This window comes from Pongo abelii, chromosome 15, assembly GCF_028885655.2.
Source record: "Pongo abelii isolate AG06213 chromosome 15, NHGRI_mPonAbe1-v2.0_pri, whole genome shotgun sequence".
NCBI classification, from domain to species: Eukaryota; Metazoa; Chordata; class Mammalia; order Primates; family Hominidae; genus Pongo; species Pongo abelii.
The window spans coordinates 110643333-110670525 of NC_072000.2; the positions used below are offsets into that span (position 1 = coordinate 110643333).

General features: G+C 38.1%; 2 gene segments (V, D, J or C); both read right to left on the reverse strand.

Moving 5' to 3' along the window:
* The window catches only part of LOC100938028 (immunoglobulin heavy constant mu-like), a 478283-nt gene that overhangs the window by 244212 nt on the left and 206878 nt on the right, over positions 1–27193 (reverse strand).
* Positions 11520–12096, reverse strand: LOC100938775 (immunoglobulin heavy variable 3-23-like). The segment is given in 2 exon segments: positions 11520–11839; positions 11939–12096. Coding segments are annotated over 2 exon segments (474 nt in total).

Genomic DNA, 27193 nt, shown 5'->3' on the forward strand with positions numbered 1-27193 from the left:
GGTACCAGTACCATGCTGTTTTGGTTACTGTATCCTTGTAGTATAGTTTGAAGTCAGTCAGCATGATGCCTCCGGCTTTGTTCTTTTGGCTTAGGATTGACTTGGCATTGTGGGCTCTTTTTTGGTTCCATATGAACTTTAAAGTAGTTTTTTTTCCAATTCTGTGAAGAAAGTCATTGGTAGCTTGATGGGGATGGAATTGAATCTATAAATTACCTTGGGCAGTATGGCCATGTTCATGATATTGATTCTTCCTATCCAGGAGCATGGAATGTTCTTCCATTTGTTTGTGTCCTCTTTTATTTCATTGAGCAGTGGTTTGTAGTTCTCCTTGAAGAGGTCCTTCACATCCCTTGTAAGTTGGATTCCTGGGTATTTTATTCTCTTTGAAACAATTGTGAATGGGAGTTCACTCATGATTTGGCTCTCTGGTTGTCTGTTATTGGTGTATAAGAATGCTTGTGATTTTTGCACATTGATTTTGTATCCTGAGACTTTGCTGAAGTTGCTTATCAGCTTAAGGAGATTTTGGGTTGAGACAATGGGGTTTTCTAGATATACAATCATGTCATCTGCAAACAGGGACAATTGACTTCCTCTTTTCCTAATTGAATACCCTTTCTTTTTTTCTCTTGCCTGATTACCCTGGACAGAACTTGCAACGCTATGTTGAATATGAGTGGTGAGAGAGGGCATCCCTGTCTTGTGCCAGTTTTCAAAGAGAGTGCTTCCAGTTTTTGCCCATTCAGTATTATATTGGCTGTGGGTTTGTCACAAATAGCTCTTATTATCTTTAGATACGTCCCATCAGTACCTAATTTATTGAGAGGTTTAAGCATGAAGGGTTGTTGAATTTTGTCAGAGGCCTTCTCTGCATCTATTGAGATATCATGTGGTTTTTGTCATTGGTTTTGTTTATATGCTGGATTGTGTTTATTGATTTGCGTATGTTGAACCAGCCTTGCATCCCAGGGATGAAGCCCACTTGATCATGGTGGATAAGCTTTTTGATGTGCTACTGGATTCAGTTTGCCATTATTTTATTGAGGATTTTTGCATTGATGTTCATCAGGGATATTGGTCTAAAATTCTCTTTTTTTGTTCTGTCTCTGCCAGGCTTCGGTATCACGATGATGCTGGCCTCACAAAATGAGTTAGGGAGGATTCCCTCTTTTTCTATTGATTGGAATAGTTTCAGAAGGAATGGTACCAGCTCCTCCTTGTACCTCTGGTAGAATTCGGCTGTGAATCCGTCTGGTCCTGGACTTTTTTTGGTTGGTAAGTTACTAATTATTGCCTCAATTTCAGAGCCTGTTATTGGTCTATTCAGAGATTCAACTTCTTCCTGGTTTAGTCTTGGGAGGGTGTATGTGTCCAGGAATTTATCCATTTCTTCTAGATTTTCTAGTTTATTTGCGTAGAGGTGTTTATAGTATTCTCTGATGGTAGTTTGTATTTCTGTGGGATCGGCGGTGATATCCCCTTTATCATTTTTTATTACGTCTATTTGATTCTTTTCTCTTTTCTTCTTTATTAGTCTTACTAGCGGCCTATCAATTTTGTTGGTCTTTTCAAAAAGCCAGCTCCTGGATTCATTGATGTTTTGAAGGGTTTTTATGTCTCCATCTCCTTCAGTTCTGCTCTGATCTTAGTTATTTCTTGCCTTCTGCTAGCTTTTGAATGTGTTTGCTCTTACTTCTCTAGTTCTTTTAATTGTGATGTTAGGGTGTCAATTTTAGATCTTTCCTTTGAATAAAATAGGAAAATATAAAAAAATTAAAAAATAGAAATAGACATTTTTAAATAGAAATTAGAAAAAACTTCCTTGGCCATGTGTTCTCCTGCTAGCATGTGTGGCATCACGTTTCACTCCTTGGGGCACGTCAGTTATTAGCCTATGAGTTGTAGCTGGGAGGCCCATACATTCAGAGATTAGACTCTCATCCCTCACCCTTCTCCTGCTGCATGCATGTGTTCCAAAATATAGAAAGTGATTCCTGTATTATATACACTCGAATCACCAACAGTTTAAGGCTGCCTTTTTACTGTTTCTTTTTAACAGTCTCTTGTGAACTTCAACCAGAAAATCATTTCTATTGGAAGAAACATTAGGGAAAAATACTGCTCTTCAGCCACATTGGAAGGAATCTTATAAGGTACTTTTAACCAAAACACTGCAGAAAAAATCCAGGGAATCAATTATTGGATTCATACTTTGTAACAAAAAAATCAATTCAGACTACTGGATGAGATGGCTTACACTTGTAATCCCAAGGCTTTGATGGGCCAAGCCTGGAGAATTGCATGAGACCAGGTGTTCAAAAGCAGCTTGGGCAACATAGAGAGACCCTGTTTCCATGAAAAAATGAATAAAAAGGAATCAGCCAGGTGCAGATGAAGGGCCCTCTAGACCTAGCTACTTGCTACTCAGGAGGCTGAGGTGGAAGGATTCTATGAGCCAGGAATTTAAAATCAGAGAGCTATGATCACACCACTGCAGTCCAACCTGTGCAACAGAGTGAGAATTCATCTTAAAAAAAAGAATTAAGAATTTTACACAATTGTAAAGCTACTCAAATAGAGGAAGTTAAACTGCGCATCCTCACGTATCCTCTGGAACTTCTGATATTTTGAAGAAGACAGGTGACCTAAGACCTTCAGAATAAGCTGATGATCTTGAATCATGAAAAGCTTCCACACAAGACATTGGACCAGAATCCTTCTCATATCCTCCTCCTACTCATTATTCTTTGCTGATAAACAGTCTTCTCATTTTCTGCAGACCTGGTTGTTGTCCACCCATATTGGAATCTTGTCTCTTTTCTTCCTCATTATTTTTATATTTGCTATTTAGAGTAAATCATCAGGTTCTATTTTTATGCCTGATTGCTAATAGCATAAGCCTCTTTCCTCCATCATCTCTCTTTTTTTAAAGCACACAGGATAAATCTAGTTAGAAATCACAGGAGCTCCCTTATTTGATGCCAAATTGACCTTGAAACCCCACAAAACCCTTCCTGCCAGTAGGATGCCCATGCCTCAAAACCATGATAAAAACCTTGAGCCAGTCTCAGTGCCTGCTCTACCAAGGCATTTTAGAGCTTCCTGAGAGGCCTGCCCTCCTTTCGGCAGACACCTCAAGGATGCAGGTAATTAACCTTTCCATACTCACTTGGTGTGTGTGGCATAATCAGACTCAACATCCACAGAAAATTTTAGTCGAGATCTCTTGGCATTTGCATGGTGTCTGCTACAATGGATGCTGGGAGCTTGGTGTCACGGCTCCTTCCAAAGGATATGCCAGCTCCCTGAGTTAACTCCAGGATGCAGTTGGACATGCCTCCTGGGGTTTGAGAAGCTCCCTTCATGTACTGAAATCCTGTCATTATGTTATTGTATTCTAGTGTTTCCCTAAAAGTAGAGCGAGACCCAGGGTTCATTCATGTGTATATTCAGGAGTCTCTGACTTTTATGTATTTTATTCATCTCTCTCTAGCACCTTTTCTACCAAATTATACATTTTAAAATTTGCAATGTTTTAATGAGGTGAAATTAGCAAATAATAATCTTTACATAAAGTGGACAATTTTACAAATATTGACATAATCCTCACTTTTACTAACACAGAAAAAAATCAATTACCCTAGAAATTTCATTTTGCTCTTCTGTAGTTTCTCTTTTCTACACCCTCTCTTTTTGTACCATGTCCACAGTCAACTACAGACCTTTTTATGTAAGTTTCAGTTCATTTTTACTTTATAGAAATTATAGAAGTGGAATCGTATATATGCACTTTTATTTGTTTGACTTATTTTACTTATTCAGGTACTTGTTGTTTTAAGCATGGTGTTGAGTGTATCCAACAGTACTTGATTGTAACAGTGGGTATTATTCCAGTAAATGAATTTTCCACAACTTTTTGACCAGTTAAGCTGCTGACTAACACTTGGATTACTTTTGCTCTCTGGTTATAATAAACAAAGCTGCTACTTAACTTAGAGAAGTGCCCAGCTGAGAAACACATGGTTCTTATTTTCACCACAACATAAATGGGAGGCATAGCGGAAAAGCTGCACATTAATCAGTTTGCTTCAATACAACAGATAATTAAAGTTGGGGAGCTCTGTGTGTGTGTCAGTTCATGTGTTTTTGTGTGACAGAGGGAGAAGGGAGGAGAAGAGACCATGAAAAAAAAGAGACCCTACATGTTTTGACCATAATGTATGAGGTACTCAAGTAAATACAGGGACTTAGTGCTTGATGGACAAGGTCCACATAAGATGGAGAGGACAACTGGATGCACCTCCATGTGGGTATATAGTAGTATTTACATAAATGCCATTTTCTAATCATATAAACACTCAGACACATTAGAAGAGATGTAGTGGAGGGTGTCTGGTGGTGAAATATCATGGTGAGAACAACCCACATCTACAGCCCCTTTTCTGCCCTGTTGCACCTGCCCTGATGCTGAGCCTTGATCCTGCTCATCCTGACCCCCGACAATCATCCTAAGCCCCATGCTGCCCCGAGTGCCTCCTGCTGGTCCTATGCACCCCTGCAGGGAGGTTTGTGTCTAGGCTCATAATGAAGGCCCCTCATTGTGTCTTTTGCTTAAAAATACATAGTTGTGTGTTGACTGGGCACAGAGCTCAGCTGTAAGAACTGTTTCGTGGATGTGGATATGGACTCTTGAGAAGTGGTTGTAATTTGTGCTCCCTTCACAACCCATGCACCTGATCCACTCCTGTCCATCTTCTAGGGGCAAGCAGATATAATTCTAGCAGGAAGCACTGGTTATGATGGGGAATCCAGAGACAGTGCAGGTGAGGCAGAGGGTCTGCGAGGACGTCTCAAGCCAGAAGTGTGCTGAGAAACATAGTTGTTGATGTTAACACGTTCTGGGCAACACGGTGAAATTCCCAAATACACACATTTTTATGAGAATAAAGAGCTCACTTTGTCCAATTTGTGAGTCTCCTAGAACAATTCATTAGATTTTGAGGTTAAATTAAAAAGTATTATCACAAGTTCCTTTTCTCAAACTTGCAACCAAAAAAGAGAAACTGCTGTTAGAAAAATGAACATTGAATTATTATCACTGTGTGTGATAATGATGATTTTTAGAATAGGATTGACCTGTGATAACCCAAAGATTGTCCTAATTCTGAGCCCACAATTAGACCCAAGCAGCAATCACAGGGAGTGAAACACCTGACTCAGTGAAGCTGCACCTGGGGGTCTCTGCATGCCCTGAGTGGTACAGGAACAGCTCCTTTCTCAGACTCAGATTAAGGACAATTTCTTCTCTTTATCTGGGGAGGCGAGGGTGAGTGTGTGGAAAGTACCAAACTTGCTCTAATCAAGATCTCTGCACATGGAAGAAACCAAAGAATAGGAGAAACAACTGGTTTCAGTTTAGATCCAACAGTTTCTCATGAGAAGGGTAATATCACGTCTGGATCCTGCACAGAATTAAGAAACAATGAATTTGGGGTAAAGTTGAAAATTACAATTGTTTGCAGATTGTGTTATTAATTATCTATGTCATTTGAGAAAATGAAGTAAAATCATGGTTTTTATATAAAAATCCACAGTGTGGTGGCCCTGAGAATGCACCTCCAATCCCTCCAACATCAGGGAGCCCAATAGACCAGGCAGCCAGCTGCTTCACTGCACTCTAACACCAGTCACCTGGTGTGTGCCAAAGACACCCATCCTGGGAGCTCCTCCCAAACCATGGCTGCACACAGTGGAGATACTGAGGCATGGCTGCTGATGGGACACATGGGAGATCCCTGATAGACAACTGTACTCAGCGAGGCACCAATGGCCTCACTGGACTTAGCTTGGACCACAAGATAGGTAGGGAGCTCCATTGAACTCCCACTATTCTCCAGTTCTAGTTGTGAGTCTGGCATTGTGGGGTGGCAGTGTCTACAGCCTCACCCAGCCGCCTGTGCATTTTTATGCCTCCAATACTTACATCAGATTTTGGGACATATAAGAATGTTTCCTCTTTTAAATTAAAGTTTTGTAATCCAGGGACCTCATGGTGGGCACAGAAATATAAATGTGCAGAGGATTCATGGGGAACTGCTAGATGCAGAGGAAGGCACAGATCCTGAAGGAAAGCAGCCCCGACCTCCATCTGCACCTGCCCTGGGGCTCCACCTGTTTTGTGAGTGCTGAGTGTCCCCTTCGGCCCAGACTCCTTTCTTCTTTCTGCAGGAAATTTTGCGTTTGGACTCATGCTGATGTTCTCTCACTTGGAACCTTATGTACAGCCATGCATGGCCATGTCCTTAGCGCTCAGACAGTTCATTTGCAGATACAGCGAGTTCTTAGCATTGTCTTTGGAGATGGTGAATCTGCCCTTCACAGAGTCTGCATGGTATATATGACTTCCATCATATTTTACATCTATTACTCCCTCCAGCCCCTTCCCTGGAGTCTTGTTGACCCAGCTCATTCAGTGGCTACTGAAGGTGAATCCAGAGGCTAGACAGGAGAGTCTCAGGAACTTCCCAGGTTGTCTCAGGTCCTCTATGGACTCAATCAGCTGCACCTCACACTGAACACCTGAAAATGCATGGACATCCTGGTCAGAAACTGCCAAACATATCTACTGTTTCTCTCACTCATATCCACTCACTCTAGCTGTCTATGAGTCACCTTTCAAAATACCAACAAGAAAAAATCAGCTTAACTCACACCCCATAGTGAGTCCTCTGTGTTCAGTCCTGATTACCAAATGGAAACCCCTGGGAATCCCAGGACTGTGGCTCTTCTCCCAGAGCTGCAAGGTCATGTCTGGGCTTGTTTTCAACAGGAAAGGGAGGGCCCTGTTTTCATGCCTCCTCACCTATAGCAAGCTCCAGTGTGGGATGCCTGAAAAGAAGGCAGTGCCCAGAGGAGATGTGAGACTCCTGGAGGAGCATAATTGAACAAGTGGAACTAGATTAACAAAAAAAGATTCTGCAAAGCAACGAAATAATTCCAGCTCACAGAATTGGATAATATACCATGTATCTGGAGGAGTTAGTGGCAACGGCAGCATTTGGGAAAATATGATTATTCATAATGTGACTGTGCCATGAAACTCACTAGGCAACTACTTTTTTATTTTTTACACATGAGTACAAATACAAATATAAATGCATTAAGCAAATTTATATATATGTATATATATGTATATATATATAGAGAGAGAGAGAAATAGAAAACAATATAAAAATAAGGGAAAATCTTAATACCTCACTTAGAATAATGTATAGCAAATTCAGAAAGAGAATTCTTAATAAGCCTCTAAACTTGAAAAATACTATTGAACAAATTTTCCTGAAAGACATTTACAGAGCCTTCCAACTAAGAGCCATGTAATACACATCCTTCTCAAGCACACATTGAACATTCTCCGTGATAGGTTATATGTTAAATCATAAAATGAGTCTTAATATTTAAGGAAGTAATGCCAACCCTTCCTAACTCTTTCAAAAATTGGTGAGGAGTCCACCTTCCAAACTCTTTTTTATATATAGTAAATAAACTTTATTTATCCATTTCTCAGAGATGACACTACCAACAGTCACAGATTTGCATACAATACTGTTTTGTATTGGTTATTTACAATTTACAGTAGTGTTTTTTCCTCTGAAAAATATAAGTACAAAAGCTTAGTAAACAATGACGTACTGCCATTTGGGATGTATTACATGCCATAGCATAAATAACTGGTCTGCAGCAAATATTCAACAAATCAACCTGAATAAAATAGTTGATTAGGGATTTAGTACATGTCATAGCTTAAAGAACTAGCCTTTAGCAAATATTCAACAAATAAACCTGAATAAAATAGTCAATTAAGTGATTTATTATTTATAATTAATTAGAAAAAATGCACTAAGTTAAATCTCAAAATGGATTGCACAATCTTTATGAAAAAAATCACCCTAAAAATAATTAGGAAAGGTAAGCAGTTCTTTAAAAAGAATGGAAGAAAGGAATATTATGTAAGCCCATTAAGCAGGTTAAGTCATTCAAAATATCTTTTAAACAACATAAAACTCTTCCCAACAGAAAACTGAAGAAAAACTAACACCATTTCTCCACTGATAAAATCTATTCTAAAGGCAGTCTGCAACATACCCTCCAAACTCTTTCTATGAGGCTACCATTACAGTATTACCAGTAATAGATAAAGGAACCACAATTAAATAAAACCATAGACCAATATCATTAGTGGACATAAATTAACCTTCCAACAACAGTAAAATAAATTCTAAAGATTTTATAGAACACCATATACCATGATCAACTCAAATTTATTCCTGAGATGCACAGATGAATCAACATACTCAAATCAATCAATTTGGTACACCACATTAAAAAACTAAAGAAAAAATATCTCAGTAACATTTCATCAGACACAAAAACAAACATTTGAAAAAAATTCAGGGTTTCATTATAAAAACTTTGAACAAAATAGGAAGACAAGCAAACAACTTGTACATAATAAAAGCCATTAAGAAAAGTCTCAGCTGTTGTTATACTCAATAGTAAAAGGTTAAAATATTTTGGTCTAATATCTGAAACAAGGCAAAAATAAAGCTTGAAGCATTTCACTTCCAGGCCTCAACATTCATTAGAAACACAGAGTAATAAATCAGAATGGTATTGGCATAAATGCATACAGAGCTGACATATAAACCCACATACTGATGGCCAGCTGATTTTCAACATGAGAACAATCGATATACAATTGCTAAATTACAGTGACTTCCAAAGAGCATGTTATGAAAATTGGATTTTCACATGCAAATAATTAAGAATTTTAGGTTAGAATAAACAAAAAAAATTAAGTCTAAATGAATTCAATATTTAAATGAAATACCTGCAATTGTAAAACTCCCAACCCTCAAAAAATTAGCAATCTTTTTCTGGCTTTTACATTCAAAGGACATAAAAAAAAACAGAATTGGACAAGTGGGACTAGATTTAAAAAAAGGATTCTGCAAAGCAACAAAATAATTCCAACTCACAGAATTGGATAATATACCATGTATCTAAAGAAGTGTTAGTATCCAAAACGTAAATGAAACTTCTACAACTCGATAAAATAAAAATAACATAATTTAAAAATAATTGGTTTTACACCTTTAACAATATAAGAACCTAGAACTCATGTTAAATGTTTTTCTCTATGGGTAATGGTCCGTCTTATGGTGTACTTGGCTGGCCAATACTTTGTAGTTATTTGACCAAACACTAATCCAGGTGGTGGTGTGAATTTTTAATAGACTTTATTAAAACTGTAATCAGTTGACTCTATGATAGGTAGATTATCTTTGATAACCAGCTTGGCCCCTGATTCCATCAGAACAGATCTGGAGAAGGTAAAACTCCATGGCGATTAAGCAGCTTGAGCTCTTTCTAAGACATCCAGCCTGCATTTACTGATGGCCAGCCCTGAGGATATTGGATGTTTCCAGCCACCCCCAAAAATTGTCATCCCCTACATCTCACAGGAAAGTGGTGTGTCCCTCTGCAGCTTGTCAAACCTAAATATCAGACAGAAAGAGATTCTCCAAAATCAAATCATATTTATTTGAAAATGAGCATCGCACTGGGATTATCCACGGTCACATTTAGGTTGGTAAAGGAAGACAAGTGTTTAAAGGATAAATGAGAAGATTACATGAGCTATTTTGAGACAATTATCCTGGGGTAGGAGAATCAATAACAAGGGTAGAATCAGTTTAAGGCTGAACAGGGAGTTGCAGGGCAGGTATCCCCACAGTATTAATTCTCTTATTGCTGTGGTAGCCTTTGTTGAAGGTTGTGGCTGTGCAGAGTATTTTTAGGGTAATTCTTGTTATCAGGGATGTGTGCATGAGAACCCTCTATTCATGACCTTCTCAGGCTTCACCTGTAAAGATTATAAAACACGTGGCTCCATTTTTATTCTGACAACGTTCACACCCACTTCCTCCCCAACTAGTGAAGAACGTTACTGTGTGAAGGTCTTTCAGAACACGATTAGAAACACATTCACATCCCATGTTAACCAAACAAGCTTGTCCCCTGTGTTCTCACTGGCAACTTGCATTTCCAGATGAGTCTCCACGCAACACAGTGGAGGGTCCTGAGTGACGAGGAGTGAAGAAAGTCCCACCAGCCTCTCCCGCGTGACTGCAGCAGCCACAGCCTGAGACCCACCTGAGCTCCAGGAAAGGGCTTGAGGCCTGGAATTTTGACCATAGCAAAAACATCTTTGTTTTTCAGAAAGCAGGAAAAGCAAATGGAAAAATGAGAACAACAACTAAAAAAGAAAGTAAATGAATCAGGAACAAAAGAAGCACCAGATCAGTGCTGATGCTGATTTGCATACTTCGGTGTCAGGAGAAGGGTCCAACGAGAAACCTGTGAGGTTCTACATGACACTGACCCTGGCCCAGCCTCTGTTTTTGCTGTAATCAGAATCCCCAAAGACTGTTCTTGCTGGGATTCACTCAGGATGGTGGCGAAATATTAAAGGGAAATATTAACGAAAGTTATAGGAAATAGTCACAAACTTTTTTGGAAGGCCGAAAGTTTACATAGCTTGCAATAACTGAACAGGCTGAAGACGGCCAGTTCTTACCTTAGAGCATTAGGTTGTAGAGTAAATACTAGGGACAACAGACGCTTCCCCAGTTAAGTCTGGTTACCCTACCTCCATTAACTAACCTTTAAGCCAGATGGCTCTCGCAGGGGGAGGTCGACCAAGAATATTGCCTCCCAATGGTATTTACTTTAGACCGCAGTCCCTGAGCTTTACTCATTCATAGAACTACTCTCTTAATCATGTTAATTATCCACAAGTGTGTTGACTCAGAGCATCTGTTGTTAATTCTATATTAAATACACACCTGGAGTGTGAGCTGCTCAGGGCCACTGCTGCCATTCTTTACAGGATTCTCCTTGGAGTCTGTAAGTGGCCTCGGACCCTCAGCTGCACTGGAAAAACAGAGTATCTGTGTATCAGTGTACATTTTATTCATGCACCACCGAATCAGGGTTCTGCAGGAACAGACTCCCTGCAGCTACAGCTCTCTTGTAAGGAGCAATACCTCAATTCTAGTCAGGGAATCTTTCTGAGGTTCCTGTCCTGAATCTGACTGGAGAAGACTCACCAGGAAGCCCTGAGTTTCCTCAGGACTCTGATCATGGTGACCATGGTTGAGGACTTTTCATCTCCTCTGTAAGGATCAATCTGCATTTTGTACACAGGAGAATAGGTTTTCATATTAAAATAATCATTTTTAAAAATATGTACAGATGACATTAGTAAGCACAGAATTCTGAACTTAGAGAGGTTCACTAGAGAAACTGTAAAAAGATGAAGTCCCACATCGTAGCAGGAAATCAGCCTCCGTGTGCACCTGCCTCTGAGGTTGACGCTGATCAGTGGGCGCCTCCTGCAGCTGTTTTTCCCCAGCGTTCCTGCAGGGAGGTTTCTGTACGGGCTTACACTGACTTCACCTCACTGTGTCTTTTGCACAGTAATACACAGCCGTGTCCTCAGCTCTCAGACTGCTCATTTGAAGATACAGTGTGTTCTTGGCATTTTCTCTGGAGATGGTGAATCTGCCCTTCACGGAGTCTGCATAGTATGTGCTACCCCCACCACTATTAATAGCTGATACCCATTCCAGTCCCTTCCCTGGAGCCTGGCGGACCCAGTGCATAGCATAGCTACTGAAGGTGAATCCAGAGGCTGCACAGGAGAGTCTCAGGGACCCCCCAGGCTGTACCAAGCCTCCCCCAGACTCCACAAGCTGCACCTCACACTGGACACCTGCAAACAAAGAGACACCAAGGTCAGAAACTGCCACACATATCCACTGTTTCTCTCACTCACATCCCCTCACACTATCTCTAGTTCTCCATGAATTACCTTTTAAAATGGCAACAAGGAGAACCCAGCTCAGCCCGAACTCCATGATAAGTCTTTTGTCTTCAGTGCTGATCACTGAATGGAAACACCTGGGAATCCCAGGGCTGGGGCTCCTCTTCCAGAGCTGCAGAGTCAGGGCTGTGCTGGTTTTCATCAGGAGAGGGAGGGCCCTATTTGCATGTCTCCTACTATATAGCAAGCTCTGGGGTGAGATGCCTGAGGAGAGGGCAGGGCCCAGGGCAGATGAGAGTGTCCTTGGGGATTTCGATGACAATGATTATATTTGGGAAAATGCTGTCTTATTGTGAAATTGTTCCGTGATAAACATTTAGTAACTATCACATTTTTAATTATGTTTATCTATGTGTATAAATTATGTTATTTAGGAATCAGTAGTTTCTTCATTTACAGATGTAAAAGTGAACCCACACATGGAGGGGCTATGTATGTGTCAAAAGGCTTACATCTGGCATGAGTGAGTCCTAGTATCCGGGCCTATGCTCCTCACAGCTGGCCTCAGTTGCTCTCTGAACTAACTCTAGGACAGAGCTAAAGGGGCCTATTGTGGTTTGCAGAATCCACTTCCTGTCACAAGAAGCTGTCTGATTTTGCTGCGTTTACTTACAAATGTGGAGACAAGATTCAGGCAGATAAATATTTAGGTATACCTGACATTTAACATATTTATTTGTTCCTTGCTGTATTTCCTATTTTGTCTAAAATGTCAATTGTTTACTTGTAATAAATTTCATACATTTTAATTGACAGATAATAAAATTCACGTATTTAATCTGTACAATAGTAAACATTGAAAAAAAATCTCTATTTTCAAGAAGGTGACAAGTCAACTTCCCTCAGCATTCCTCTTGCTCTCTTATTTTTTTGTTTTTTCTCCTTCCTTTCTTCTACCATTTCTTTATAAAACTACTGATGTTTTCGTATTTCTTTCAATTAGCTTTTATTTTCTAGAATGTATAAGAATGAAGTAATATAGTATATATCTTATCTATTTGGCTTATTTTTCTCAATAGAAATACTGAGAGTTAAACCTTTTTGTTGTGTGCGTTTATATTTTATAAATGGGTAGCATTTCAGCAAACAAATGTAGCATAATTTGTTTTTCTATTAAGCTGATAATTGATACTTGAATTTTGTATTACTCTAGATCTTATTAATAAGTCTGCTACTTAGCTTCATAATGTACATAAATTATAAATTATATATAAATTAATAAATATATTTCCCTTTACAAAAACAATAACAGATTAAACAAGAGAATGTGCAGTTTGGCAAATTTTCTTTAATATTTCAGATAATATAAGTTATAAGATAAAAAATAAACCTGTAAACCAAAGAGTATCTGAGACTAATCGCAATAGATTTAGGAAGTCCATTTTCCAAGATTAAGGACATGCCTGTGACACCGCCTCAGGGAGTCCTGACGACATGTGCTTGGTTTTATACAATTTAGGGAGACACGAGACATTAATTAATATATGTAAAATGTATATTGATTTAACTCAGAAAGGCAGGACAACTTGAAGTGGGGAGAGAGCTTCCAGATCATAGGTAGATATGAGACAAATGGTTGCATTCCTTTGAGTTTCTGATTAGCCATTAACTGAATGCACAATTTACAGGAGTAGTCATGTAGGCCTATTTTTCACGCAGCTAAACAATAGGGCAAAGGTAGCAATCAGATATGCATTTGACTTACGTGAGCAGAGAAATTATTCTGTCTGTCCTTGGTTCATAAGGATTTTCCTTGTGGTCAGATCGTGAAGGAGGTATGCAGCTTTTAAAAACCTTAGTAGCTATCATTTTAGGGAAAGAATGGGAGGTGGGTTTGCTCCAAACAGTTTTCAGCTTCACTTTCACATTTGGCTTAGTGATTTGGGAGTCCCAAAGGTTTATTTTCCTTTCATGAACATGGAAATCTTGGGAGAGACAAGTTCTTGTAGAGAGAAACAAAGCCATGGTGTTAACTAAACTAAGGCAGAGGCTGCCATATGAAATATAGCCTATTACAAGATAAAGACAAATACATGTTGGATTGCTTAAATTCCGGTGTGGAAAACGTGTTGTCATGTGAAATTCTCAGGAACCACATACTGAAGGGCACTGAAAAAGTGAATTAAATATGGCCTGAGAAGGACTCCGTACTTCTATGATTGAGTCCTTGTGGACAAACCGTAACCTACCTGAATGTGTGGACAAGATTGAAACCCTAACTTAGGAGTATGCACCTGTAACAATAGCTGAGTCTTGGTCAATTCCAGTAGCCATACCTTAACCACTCATACACTCTTGAGTGTTCAGACTGTGTTTAAATAAGACAAACACCAACCTGTAACCAATCCAGTCATTCCTGTACCTCACTTCTAATTCCTGTACATCATTTTTTTTCATCTATAAATCTTCTTCCACCATGTGGCTACATTCAAGGCTCTTTGAATCTATTCTGGGGGCTGCCTGATTCATGAATCATCCATTTCTCAATTAAACTCCTTTAAATTTAATTTGCCTGAAGGTTTTCTTTGATCAGCATTCCTATCCTAGTGAATCCCTTTACCCTAGAATGGGGACAGTGAGAAAAATCTTTATTTCCCAAAGTGTCTGTCTAAGAGAGAGGGAGGCCACATACTTCTAAAATGCATTCAGACACAATCCCTCATCAGCACTATAGAAATAAGGAATTATCTACCCTGCAGGGGCAAGCCACTGAAACCGTTATTCCAGAGGTACTGATGGAGCCCTAAAGGAAATGGGATGAAAACCGAGGTTCTTATCAAAGTTCCATCAAGATGCACCTCCACTCTGTCATGGAATAAAATCCTTAATCTGCAGGGCATGGCAGCAGATCTAGAAGGTGATGGTAACAGTCGAAAATATTGAACCTGTAGGAGGGAACATCTGGTACAAAAATATCATTATCTGAGTTAGAATCTGATGATATAAAATTATTATTGCAAACCTTGTGGTAGCCAACAAAACATTAATAAAAATAAATAAAATCATAAGTAAGTTAATAGGATAAACTTTATGATAAAATGCCAAAATAAAGCAAGAATTAACAGGCTAGGCACAGTGGCTCACGCCTGTAATCTCAGCACTTTGGGAGGCCGAGGCACGCAGATCACCTGAGGTCAGGAGTTCGAGACCAGACTGACCAACATGGAGAAACCCTGTTTCTACTAAAAATACAAAATTTGCTGTGCATGGTGGTGCATGCCTGTAATCCCAACTACTTGGGAGGCTGAGGCAGGAGAATCACTTGAACCCAGGAGGCAGAGGTTGCAGTAAGCCGAGATCTCACCATTGTGCTCCAGCCTGGGTAATGATAGCGAGATTCCATCTCAAAAAAAAAAAAAAAAAATTAACCGGAAAAAGAGATACAAGTTTAAAAGGATAATTTGTCATAGCTTCTTAAAAAAAAAGATTCAACTTTTAGGTTTCTACAAGAAAGTTACTCTGTATTTTTACAAATAGAAAGTTGAAGATGTGATGACATGTTCCATGAAACTATGAATGAAAAGAATTATTGAGAAGCTATTTTAATTTCAGAATAAGTGGTCATTAGAAAATATACTGTTAAGACTGAAGCAAAATATTACACAGAATAAAGAGTTTACTTTTCTAGAAGACATCAAAAAAGATTTAACAAATGTTTCAGAAAATAAACTAACATTTATAGTAAATGTAAAATTCAATACTAATTGTGATTGAAAGAACAGACAGTGAAAAAATATGAAAAGATTTAAGTTACCTAAATGGCAGTAAAAACCTACTTGGCTAATTTCTATGTATAAAAAGACCCAGGTTGAGCCTTTGAACAAAGAAACAAACAAAAGCAAGAGTGGAGTCAGACCTCATATTTAAAAAAAAAGGAAAACAAACGAGAAAAATATTGGAAAATTGTTGAAGCTCAAATAATGTCTGGAGTCTAATACATATAAATCCATAGGTATAAATGTGTTAGTAGAATGTCCCATGTTTATGTAAAAGTTAACCTTAGAAGAAACTTGGAGATGGAAGGGAACACACTATGTATTTCTTCTAAAATTGTTCTGCTCATCTATACTTATTACAAATCAAAAGTGTGTAAACTGCAAAAGTACTATGATAAAAATAAAAACCATAAGAACTTATGGAATAGGTTGTTGAAAAAGATACTATTACAAACATTATGCAAATTATATTTTTAAATAATTTTGAAATGTCTAAGACATTGACAAATGTTTATTTGTATCAGGAAAATATTAGAAGTATCTAATACTAAATTCTAGTAATGGAAGTGGCATTTATACAGTTATTTTATTTTCTACAATAGGATGGATTACAGGTATTATTATCATAAGCATTTATTTGGCCAGTAGTGAGACTGATTGTATGATGTTTTTCTCAACTGCATAGCAATATTCTATTAATTCAATTTGACATATCTTATTGCATGTGTCTTTTTCAAAACCTTGAACTAGTATGTTCATTATTGATATGACTTCTATGGAAGTCTGAGGCATTTGAAATACTCTATGATTTTTTACTTGTGTGTTCTTTATTATCTTTTAACATGGCAAAACTTAGATTGTTATAACCCCGTAAGTTAATAATGTACTTTCTATTTCATAGTCACACACACACCAAATAAACCACACATGCTCAACAATGATACGTATATGTGCAAAACCAAAAATAAATGCATATTCAAACACAAAAAGAATACACACTTTTTGCATAATATTTTAATTATTGGATTGAGTTGAAATTATTGTGTTTATAGTAATTGAGATTGTAGTCTAAAATAATGTTCTTCTATATATATATTTCTGTCTATTCCAATGTCAATAAACAAATGTATTTCAATGCATGTTCTGGTAAAAGTTAACATAAATGCCATTCTTGAAAATTATATTACTTTAATGTACAATGGTATTTACTTATGAACTTTGCATTGGTTTATTTCTCATTTGTGTTAGCAGCATCCTTTTTGAATATCAGTTATTCACAAATTGAATAAGTAATAAACATTACTATTAAAATTTTATTACATTATTGATTGTATTATCATTGTATTTTCATAAAAGTCAGATTAAAATATTTCTATTTAAAAGTATTCCTTTAAATTTTTGTGCATCAAATTTCACTCTGGTAGTTATTTGCTAATACTCCTGAATGCTAGAGAACATCCAGCAAGGTGGAACTGAAATCTGCCGAGGATTCTCAGGATTCATTCACAACAGCAGCTTGCTACAGGGTGGTCTGAGTGTGCAAATACTTTAGAGATGTGGACTTCATCATCAAAGCCCTAGTGAGCCCCAGGGCTGAGCACACAGAGGGCAGCAGGAGCTGCAGAGCCCACTCTTTGTTAATTAGGGAAGGGAGGAGATGGGGTGCGGGTGATGTCTGCAGGACCCTAGAAGGGGGTGAGGTGGGCAGTGAGTCTGAATGAACATATGCTAAGAACATTTACCTGCCCATACTTGATTGGCTTCAGTGATCATGAAGGAAAGTGAACTGATTCACCAGACACGGATGAGGCAATGTAAACGGACTTGCTGATTCCTTGAATGGAAATTGAGGAATATGAAAGGTTTGGACAGAAAAAGGGAAGGTGGGGAAACAGCCTGAGGGGTCACAATCAGAGGATGAAAGAGAAAGAAACTCAGCACCATGCATATGCTGAGTTATTGTTAGAAAACCTTTATGATAGTGTGACTGACACAGCACAGAAACGAAAATCTGTTTGTGGAAATAGTTTGAAGTAAGCATACACAATTTCTTCATTTTAAAATTGTACTGAGATATTATTACTAGTATTATTACAACAATATTAAGAATTAATAGTTTAATTGAACTCCTGTTCTAAGTTAAGGTTTTGTAGGTGAGAGAAACCATGGATTCTAAAGAAGAAATAGTAAAAGACCCTGGAAAGACGTTTGCTTCACCAGGTCAGGAATCACAAGACCTAAATAAAGAAACTCACCCTCCCCAGGGATCTGATAAGGAGCTGCCTGCTAAGAGAACCCTGGTTTCCTGAAGGCCCTCTGGTGTTCTCATTGCCACCTGGTGGTTCTGAGCTACCCAGGGTGTCCTGAGCGCCCCCTGGTGGTTCTGAGTGCCCCATGTGGTTCCTGAGCGTCCCCTGGTGGTTCCTGGGCAACCCCCCCAACTTCCTGAGCGCCCCCTGGTGGATCTGAGCAATGCTTGGTTGTTGCTGAGCACCCGCTGGGGTCCTGAGAAACCCCTGGTGTCCTGAGCGCCCCCTGGTGGTTCTGAGTGTCCCCTGATGGTTCTGAGCGCCCTCTGGTGGTTCCTGAGCGTCTCCTGGTTATTCCTAAGTGTCCCATAGTGGTTCATGAGCGCCCCCTGGTGGTTCCGAGCATCTCCTGGTGGTTCCTGAGAACCCCCTTGTGTCATGAGTGCCCCACGGTGGTTCTGAGCACCCCCTGGTGGTTCTGTGCGGCCCCTGGTGTCCTGAGCTTCCCCCAGCATTCTAAGTGCCTCCTGGTTGTTCTGAGAGCCCCCTGCTGGATTCTGAGCACTCCTGTGTGTCCCCATCGCCCCCTGGTGGGTCTGAGCATGCCTACCTTGCAGTCCCCTCCTGTTTCCCTGAAGGGAGGTTTGCGTCTGGACTCACCACACTGATGTCTGCTAACTGTGTCTCTCACAGTAACACATAACCTTGTTCTTGGCACTCAGGTTGGTCATTTCGAGGGAGACTGTGCTGACAATGGTGTCCCTGAGGATTATGAGTCTTCTTTGTATTGATGGAAGGTACCACTAACAAATTCCACTCGAATCACTCACTGTTGCCCCCCACACCAGCCCCTGGCCTGAAGACTACTGGGCTGAGCTAATGATGGAGTCAATGAAGGTAAATTCAGAGGCTTTGTAAAAAAGTATCTGAGATTCCACCAGTGAACTTCATGTAAGACTCTTACAAACACAGAGGCAACAGGCTGAGGAGCAGCCACAGCTGGATTTGATCCACAGAGGCCCTACCTCTGAGAATGATAAAAAGAGAAGCACATATTAGCACACACTCTATGTTGTAGACACTAAGGAAGGGCACAAACATCAGCTGACATTCCCTTTATGGACAGGGAGCATGGGAAGGGCACATTTACACCTCTTTCTCCTCTTTCTCCATGGACAAGTGTGCTCTGCTCAGCATGGCTCATCCCTCTGCTTCTAGATTTCAGGGAGGGCAGGATCAAAGAATCACTGGAACCGGATGCTCTGGCTTAATCTTCCCGTCACTCTCTTCTTTTTTTCTAATGTGAACACTGTTTAGATATTTTTATGGTATCAACTTTCATCAACAAGTAAGTCAAAGAAGTACAAGAAAAAGAAGTGTTAGGAAGCGTTAGTTAGTACGTGAACAGGAACCTGTTTGCATGTCTCCTGCTGTAGAGTCAGTTCTGGGGTGAAATTCCTGAGGAGAGAGCAATGCCCATAGTAGATGAGAGTATTATTTTTAGCATTTGAAAAAATATAATTTTCCATTCTGTCCCTAAGCAACTACTGATCTTTTTTGTTACTTTCAATTCATTTTCATTTTTTATGGTTTGTAGAAATAGATTTATACTTTATGCACTTTTATGTGTTGGCTTATTTTAGTTAGCATACATTTTTGTGAGTACAACAATGTTGTTTTGTGTATCAAAGTTGTATTATTCAGGGCTCTCCAGAAAAATAGAACTAATATAGCATATGTATATATAAAAATATTTTATTAGAAAGAATTTTCTCACAAAATTGCAAGATGAAAATTCAATGATAGGCTTTCTAAAAGCATGGGAAGAGACAAACTGGTAGTGGCTCAGTCTAAATCCAAAAGTCTCAAAACTAGAAAAGCCAACAGTGCACCCTTGAGTCTCTGACAAAGGGCCCAGGAGCCCTCAGCAAGCCCCTCCTTCAAGCCCCGGAGCCCAACTGCCAAAGAGCCTGAAGTCTTACATCCAAGCGCAGGAGGAAACAAAAGGCAGCCAGCAAGGAAAACAAAACAAAAACATGAGGCACAGCAACCAATGTTATCTCATCTTCTTCCACCTGCTTTATTCTAGCTGTGCTGGCAGCTGATTGGATGGTGCCCATCCACATTGAGGGTGGGTTTTCTCTTCCAGTCCACTGACTCAAATGTCAAACTCCTCTGGCAAAACCCCAAGAGATACACCAAGAAACAATACTTTGCCAGCCATCTAGGAATCCTTTAATCCAATCAAGCTGACACCTAGTATTAATCATCACAAGACCATATCTTGTCAACTTAGCACCCCTACACATCTAAGTGCAATCATGCTTGATCTCCGAATAACGACAACACTAAGGTCATAATTATGCCTAACATAATACAGCTATCCTTCATACAACTGAAAGTCCACTAATCCTTAACCTAAATGCCACTACATACGGTTAACAACATTTAAATGCTGATATGAAATCAATGAATCTTATGATACATGATAAAAAGAAAGCGAATTCAATGAAAACAATGAATATATTTTTGTTTGTTTGTTTTTGAGATGGAGTTTCAGTCTGTCATCCAGGCTGGAGTACAGTGGCACGATCTTGGCTCACTACAACCTACGCCCCTTGGGTTCAGGGTTCAAGCTATTCTCCTGTTTCAGCCTCCCAAGAAGCTGGGATTAAAGGCACCTGCCAGCAGACCTGGATAATTTTTGTATTTTTGGTAGACACAGGGTTTCATCATACTGGTCAAGCTGGTCTCGAACTCCAGACTTCAGGTGATCCACCCAGCTTGGCCTCCCAAAGTGCTAGGATTACAGGTATGAGCCACCGCGTCTGCCACAATGAAGATATTTTCTTAGTACAGTTATATACATGCAGAAATATATTCTTAACAAGATAAGGAGGAAATACTCATAACAATTATAGTCCTCACTTCTGGTAGCATGCTCGTTCCTGGTATTGATAACTACATTCTTCTACTACGCATTCTGTATTTTTTTTCTGCCTTCAGCAAGTACCTTAGCCGGTCAGGTTTTTTTTTTACCTGGTTGAGTGACCCAAACTTTTATTTCTGAAGTATCTGGGCCATTTGAATTCCTGCCTGAATTAGGTTGTTGTAGTTTCCCATTGACCTTAATCCCATGGCAAAGTAATACTAAGAGATGCCCTAAGAAATCTCCTATATTCCAGACATACTCTTTCTTACCTCCATTGTGGAGTAGTAGTCTGATTTCAACTTGATAGTCAGGGTCAATCACCCCAGAAATACAAATTAGAGAGTTTTTTTTTCAATTTATGTAAATGAGTGTCTTGGAAATTTTGAATGGGATTGCATTGAATCTGTAAATGCTTAGGTTAGGGTGGACATATTAACAAGGTATGTTCCACTAACACAAGAACACAAGATAGTGTTCCATTTATTTGTGTTTTCTTCCATTTTAATCAATATATTATACTTTTCAATGTGCAGATATTTTGTATCCTTGTTAAATTTATTTCAGTAAAATTTATTTTATGAATTTTAAGCTGTTGTATTTAGGATTAACTTCTTTTTTTTTTTTTTTTGTTGAGACGGAGTCTTACTGTCACCCAGGTTGGAGTGCAGTGGCGTGATCTCAGCTCACTGCAGGCTCTGCCCCCTGGGGTTCATGCCATTCTCCTGCTTCAGCCTCCCGAGTAGCTGGGACTACAGGCACCCGCCACCTTACCCGGCTAATTTTTTGTATTTTCAGTAGAGACAGGGTTTCATCGTGTTAGCCAGGATGGTCTCCATCTCCTGACCTCATGATCCGCCCGCCTCAGCCTCCCAAAGTGCTGGGATTACAGGCGTGAGCCACCGCGCCCGGCCTAGGATTACTTTCTTGATTTTAATTTTGAATAATCATTTCTTAGTGTATACAGAAGATACTTATTTTTCTAGTTTGATTTTTGTTAATTATAATAGCTTTAGGGGTAAAGATTTTTTTGGTTAGATGGATGAATTACATAGCAATAAATTCTGCGATTTAGTACAGTCATCACCTGAATAATGTACACTGTACCTAAAGTGTATTTATTTTCTCTCTAGTCTCCCTCCTATCCTTTCCCTTCTGAGTCTCTAAAATCCCTTATATCACTCTGTATGTCTGCACAAGTTCATAGCCTAGCTCCCACTTATAAGTGAGAACATACAGTTTTTACTTTTCCACTCTGCTGTAAATTCACTTATAATAATTGCTTCAAGCTTCATCAAAGTTGTTGCAGAAGACATTATGTCATTCCCTTTAATGGCTTATTAGTATTCCACGGTGTATATATGTCACATTTTCTTTTCTTTTTCTTTTTTTTGAGACAGTGTCTTGCTCTGTCACCCAGACTGGAGTGCAGTGGCCCGATCTCAGCTCACTGCAGCCTCTGCCTCCCAGGTTCAAGCAATTATCTTGGCTCAGCCTCCTGAGTAGCCGGGACTACGGGCGTGTGCCACCATGCCCGGCTAACTTTTTGTATTTTTAGTAGAGACAGAGTTTCACCATGTTGGCCAGGATTGTCTCGATCTCCTGACCTTGTGGTCTGCCTGCCTCAGCCTCCCAAAGTGCTGGGATTACAGGCGATGTCACATTTTCTTTATGAACTCATTAGTCAATGGGCACTTAAATTGGTTCGACATCTTTTCAATTTTAAATTCTGCTGCTATAAACATACATGTACACGTCTTTTTCATATAATGACTTCATTTCCTTTGAAATAAAGAGTACTGAGATTTCTGGATCAAAAAGTAGATCTGGCCGGGCACAGTGGTTCACACCTGTGATTTCAGCAATTTGCGGGGGCAAGGGGGAAGAATCACCTGAGGTCAGGAATTTTAGATTAGCCTGGCCAACATGGTGAAACCCCATCTCTACAAAAATACAAAAAAAAAAAAAAAAGCCAGGCATGATGGCGGGTGCCTGTAATCCCAACTACTTGGGAGGCTGAGGCGGGTGAATCTCTTGAACCCGGGAGGTGGAGGCGGCAGTGAGCCGAGACTGCGCCACTGCACTCCAGCCTGTGTGACTGAGCGAGACTCCATCTTAAAAAAGAAAAAAAAAAAAAAACAGTAGCTCTACTTTTTTGCTTTTCAAGAAATCTCAATACTGTTTTCCATAGTGGTTATACTAAATTACATTTTCACCAGCAGTGTATAAGCATTCCCTTTTGTTTTTTGACTTTTTATAGTGGCCATTCTTACAGGATTACGTGTTATTTGATTGTGGTTTTAATTTGTATTTTCCTGATGATTAGTGATGTTACACAGTTTTTTATATGTTTGTTGGCCATTTGTATATCTTCTTCTGAGAACTATCTATTTATGTCCCTTGTCCACTTTTGAATGGGATTATTTGTTTTTTTCTTGGCGACTTGTTTTAATATTTTGTAGATTCTGGATACTAATCTTCTGTCAGATGTGAAGTTTGCACATAATTTCTCCCATTCTATGAGTTGTCTTTTTACTCTGTTGACTATTATTTGTGCTGTACAGAAACACTTTTGTTTAAATATGTTCCATAAATTTATTTTTGTTTTTGTTGCGTTTGCTTTTGGGGTCTTATTTATAAGTTCTTTAACTACCCTGATGTGTAAAAGTGATGTCTCATATTGTTCTCTAGAACTTTTAGAGTTTCATGTCTTATATTTAAGAATTTGATTCATCCTGAGTTAATCTTTTATGTGGTGACAGATAGAAATCCAGTTTTATTCTTCTTCATGTGGCTTGCTAGTTTTCTCTGTACCATTTATTAAATGCAGTGTATATTTTCCAATTCATATTTTGGTATGTTTTGCAAAACAACAGTTGGCTTTACATATGTGGCTTTATTTCTGGGTTCTCTATTTTGTTCCAATGGTCTTTGAGCCTACATTTATATCAGTACCATGTTGTTTTGGTAACTGCAGCCTTGTGGTATAATTTGAAGTTCAGTAATGTGATGGCTCCAATTTTTTATCTTATTAGGATTTCTTTGGCTATTTGGGCTTTTTTCTGGTTTTATATAAATTTTAGCATTATTGTTTTTTAATTCTGTAGAAAATAATGTGGGTATTTTCCTAAGAATTGCATTGAATCTGTAGATTGCTTTGGGCAGTATGGTCATTTTCACAATACTAATTCTTCCAATCCATGATCAGGGGACGCATTTCCATTTGTTTGTGTCATCTATGATTTCTTTCAGCAGTGTTTTGTAGTTGTCCTTGTAGAGATCTTTTACCCTTTTAGTTAAGTATATTGCTAAATATTCTATGTTTTTGCAGCTTCTGTAAACTGGATGTAGTTCTTGATTTAATTCTCAGCTTTGTTGTTGTTAATGTATAGTGGTGTTACTAATTTGTGTACATTTATTTTGTGACCTGAGAATTAACTGAATTCATTTACTAAAACTAACACTATTTAGGAGGAGTCTAGGATTTTCTAGGAATATAATCACTTGATCTGTAAACAGTGATAGTGTGACTTGCGCATTTTTAATTTGGATACTTTTTTTTCTCCTGACTAATTGCTCTGGCTAGAACTTCCAGAACTATGTTGAACAGAATTGGTGAACATGGGCATCCTTGTATTGTTTGTGTTCTCGGGGAAATGTTTTTAACTTTTTCGCATTCAGTATGATGTTGGCTGTGGGTTTTTCATATGTAACTTTTATTAGTTTGAGTCAGGTTTCTTCTATGCCTCGTTTATTTAGAGTTTTTATCATGAAAAATGCTGAATTTTGTTCAAGGCTTTTTCTGCATCTATTGAGACAATCATAAGGTTTTTGTTTGTAATTCTGTTTATGTGATGTACTACATTTATTGACTTCTGTATGTTCAAATAATCCATGCATTTCTGAGATGAAACCTGCTTGATCATGAGGAATTGTATTTTTGATGTGCTGTTGAACTCAGATAGCTATTATTTTCTGTGTATTTTTGCATCTATATTTATCAGGGAAATTCATCTGTAGAGAGAGAGAGAGAGAGAGTGTGTGTGTGTGTGTGTGTGTTTTCCTGGTTTTGGTATCTTGGTTATACCAGCTTCATGGAATAATTTAGGGAGGATTCTTTTTTTTCTAAATTAAAAAAATTGTTTCAGCAACATTGGTAGCAATTCTTCTGTAAATTTTTGATAACATTCAACTGTGAATTCACCTGGCCCTATTTGTTGTTGTTATTGTTGGCAATTCTTGAATTACTGATACAATCTCACTCTTTGTTATTCATCTATTCAAAGTAACTGTTTCTTATTGATTTAATCTGTGAGACTTGTAGATTTCTAGAAATTTGACCATTTCTTCTAAGTCTTCTAGATTGTGTACATGAACATGAACTTGGTGGTCCTAAATTATTTTTTATATTAGTTATGTAGATTGTAATGTCCATTTCACTTCTAATTGAGCTTATTTGTATCTTTGCTCTTCTTTTCTTGGTTAGTCTAGCTAATGATTCATGAATTTGTTTATTTTTTCAAATAAGCAGCTTTTTATTTCATTGAATTTTTTTGTATTTTTTTGTTTGAATTTCATTTAGTTCTGCTCTCATCTTTGTTATTTCTTTTCTTCTTCTGCCTCCAGGTTTGGTTTGCTCTTGTTTCTCCAGTTTCTTGAGGTGTGACATGCTATTTCAGATTTTTTGATGTAGGCAGTTGGGACTATAAACTTTCCTCTTAGCACTGTTTTTGCTTTATTTTTGAAGTTTCAATAACTTGTCTCATTATTATCATTTAATTAAGATAATTTTTAAATTTTCTTCTTGATGTCATTGTTAACCTAGATATTATTCAGAAGCAGATTTCTTCATTTCTATGTATTTGTTCAGTTTTGAAAGTTCTTTAGAGAGTTGATTTTTAGTTTTATTCTGCTGTGGTCTAAGAAGATACTTGATATGATTTCATTGTTTTAAATTTTATTAAGACTTGTTTTGTGGCCTATTACATGCTCTACCTTAGAGAATGTTGCATGTGCTGATTAGAAGAATGTACATTCTGCAGATCTTGGATAGAATGTTCTGTAAATATCTGCTGCATCCATTTCTTCCAGTGAGTCATTTAAGGACATTGTTTATCTCTTGACTTTCTGTCTCGAAGATCTGTCTATTGCTGTCATTATTGTATAGAAGTCTCCCACTATGATTGCTTTGCTATCTAATTCAGATTTTTTAGGTCTAGTAGTACTTGTTTCATCAATCTACTTCTGCCAGTGTTTGGTGCGTATAATGTATAATTGTAATTTTTTGTTGAATTGATCCTTTTATCATTGTATAGTGATCATCTATGTCTTTTTTTATTGTTGTTGCTTTGAAGTCCATGTTGTCTGATATCAGAATAGTTATTCCTGCTCACTCTTGGTTTCTATTTTTGTTAAAATCCTTTTGCCACCATTTTACCTTGAGTTTACATAAATCTTTGCGTGTTAGGTAAGTCTCTTAAAGACATCAGATATTTCCATTGTGATTTTTTTAATCTAGTATGCTTTTGCATATTTTTTATGTGGCGCATTTAGGCCATTTACATTCAATGTGAATATTTAGATATGAGTTACTATTTTGTTTATCATGTTAATTGTTACCTAGTTTTTCTTTCTTTTATATTGTGTCATTGTTTAATGGGCCCTGTGAGTTTTTGATTTTTAAAAGGTTCCATTTTTTGTGCATATTGGCCTTTTGTTTCAAAGTTTAGAACTCCTTTTAGTATTTCTTGTAGTACTGGTTTGCTAGTGATGAATTTCCTCAGCATTTTTTTTTCTGAAAATGACTTTATTTCTTTTTTTATTTATAAAACAGTTTGACAGGATAAAAAAATTCTTGGTTGAAAGTTGTTCTGTTTAAGGATAAAAAAATTATTGGTTGAAAGTTGTTCTGTTTAAGGAGTTTGAAGATAGAACCTTAATCTGTCTGGCTTGTGAGTTTCTGCTGAGAAGTCTGCCATTAGTCTGATGGGTTTCTTTGTTTAGTTTTGTTTTATTGCTCTTAGATTATTTCCTTCATATAGACTTTAGGTAGCCTAATGACTGTATGCTAGGTGAAGGTATTTTTGCAATGAGTTTTCCAGGAGTTTCTTGAACTTCTTGGATTTGGATATCTAGGTCTTTAGTCAGGCCAGGGAAGCAGTTCTCAATTATTCCATCAAAGAAGTTTTCCAAACTTATTATTTTTTCTTCTTCAGCAACATCAATTATTCTTAGGTTTGTTTGTTTTACATAATCCCATATTTCCTGGGGACTTTGTTCACTTCTTTTGGCTCTTTTTAAATTTATTTTTATCTGATTGGGTTATTTCAAGAATAGTCTAGTCTTTCTA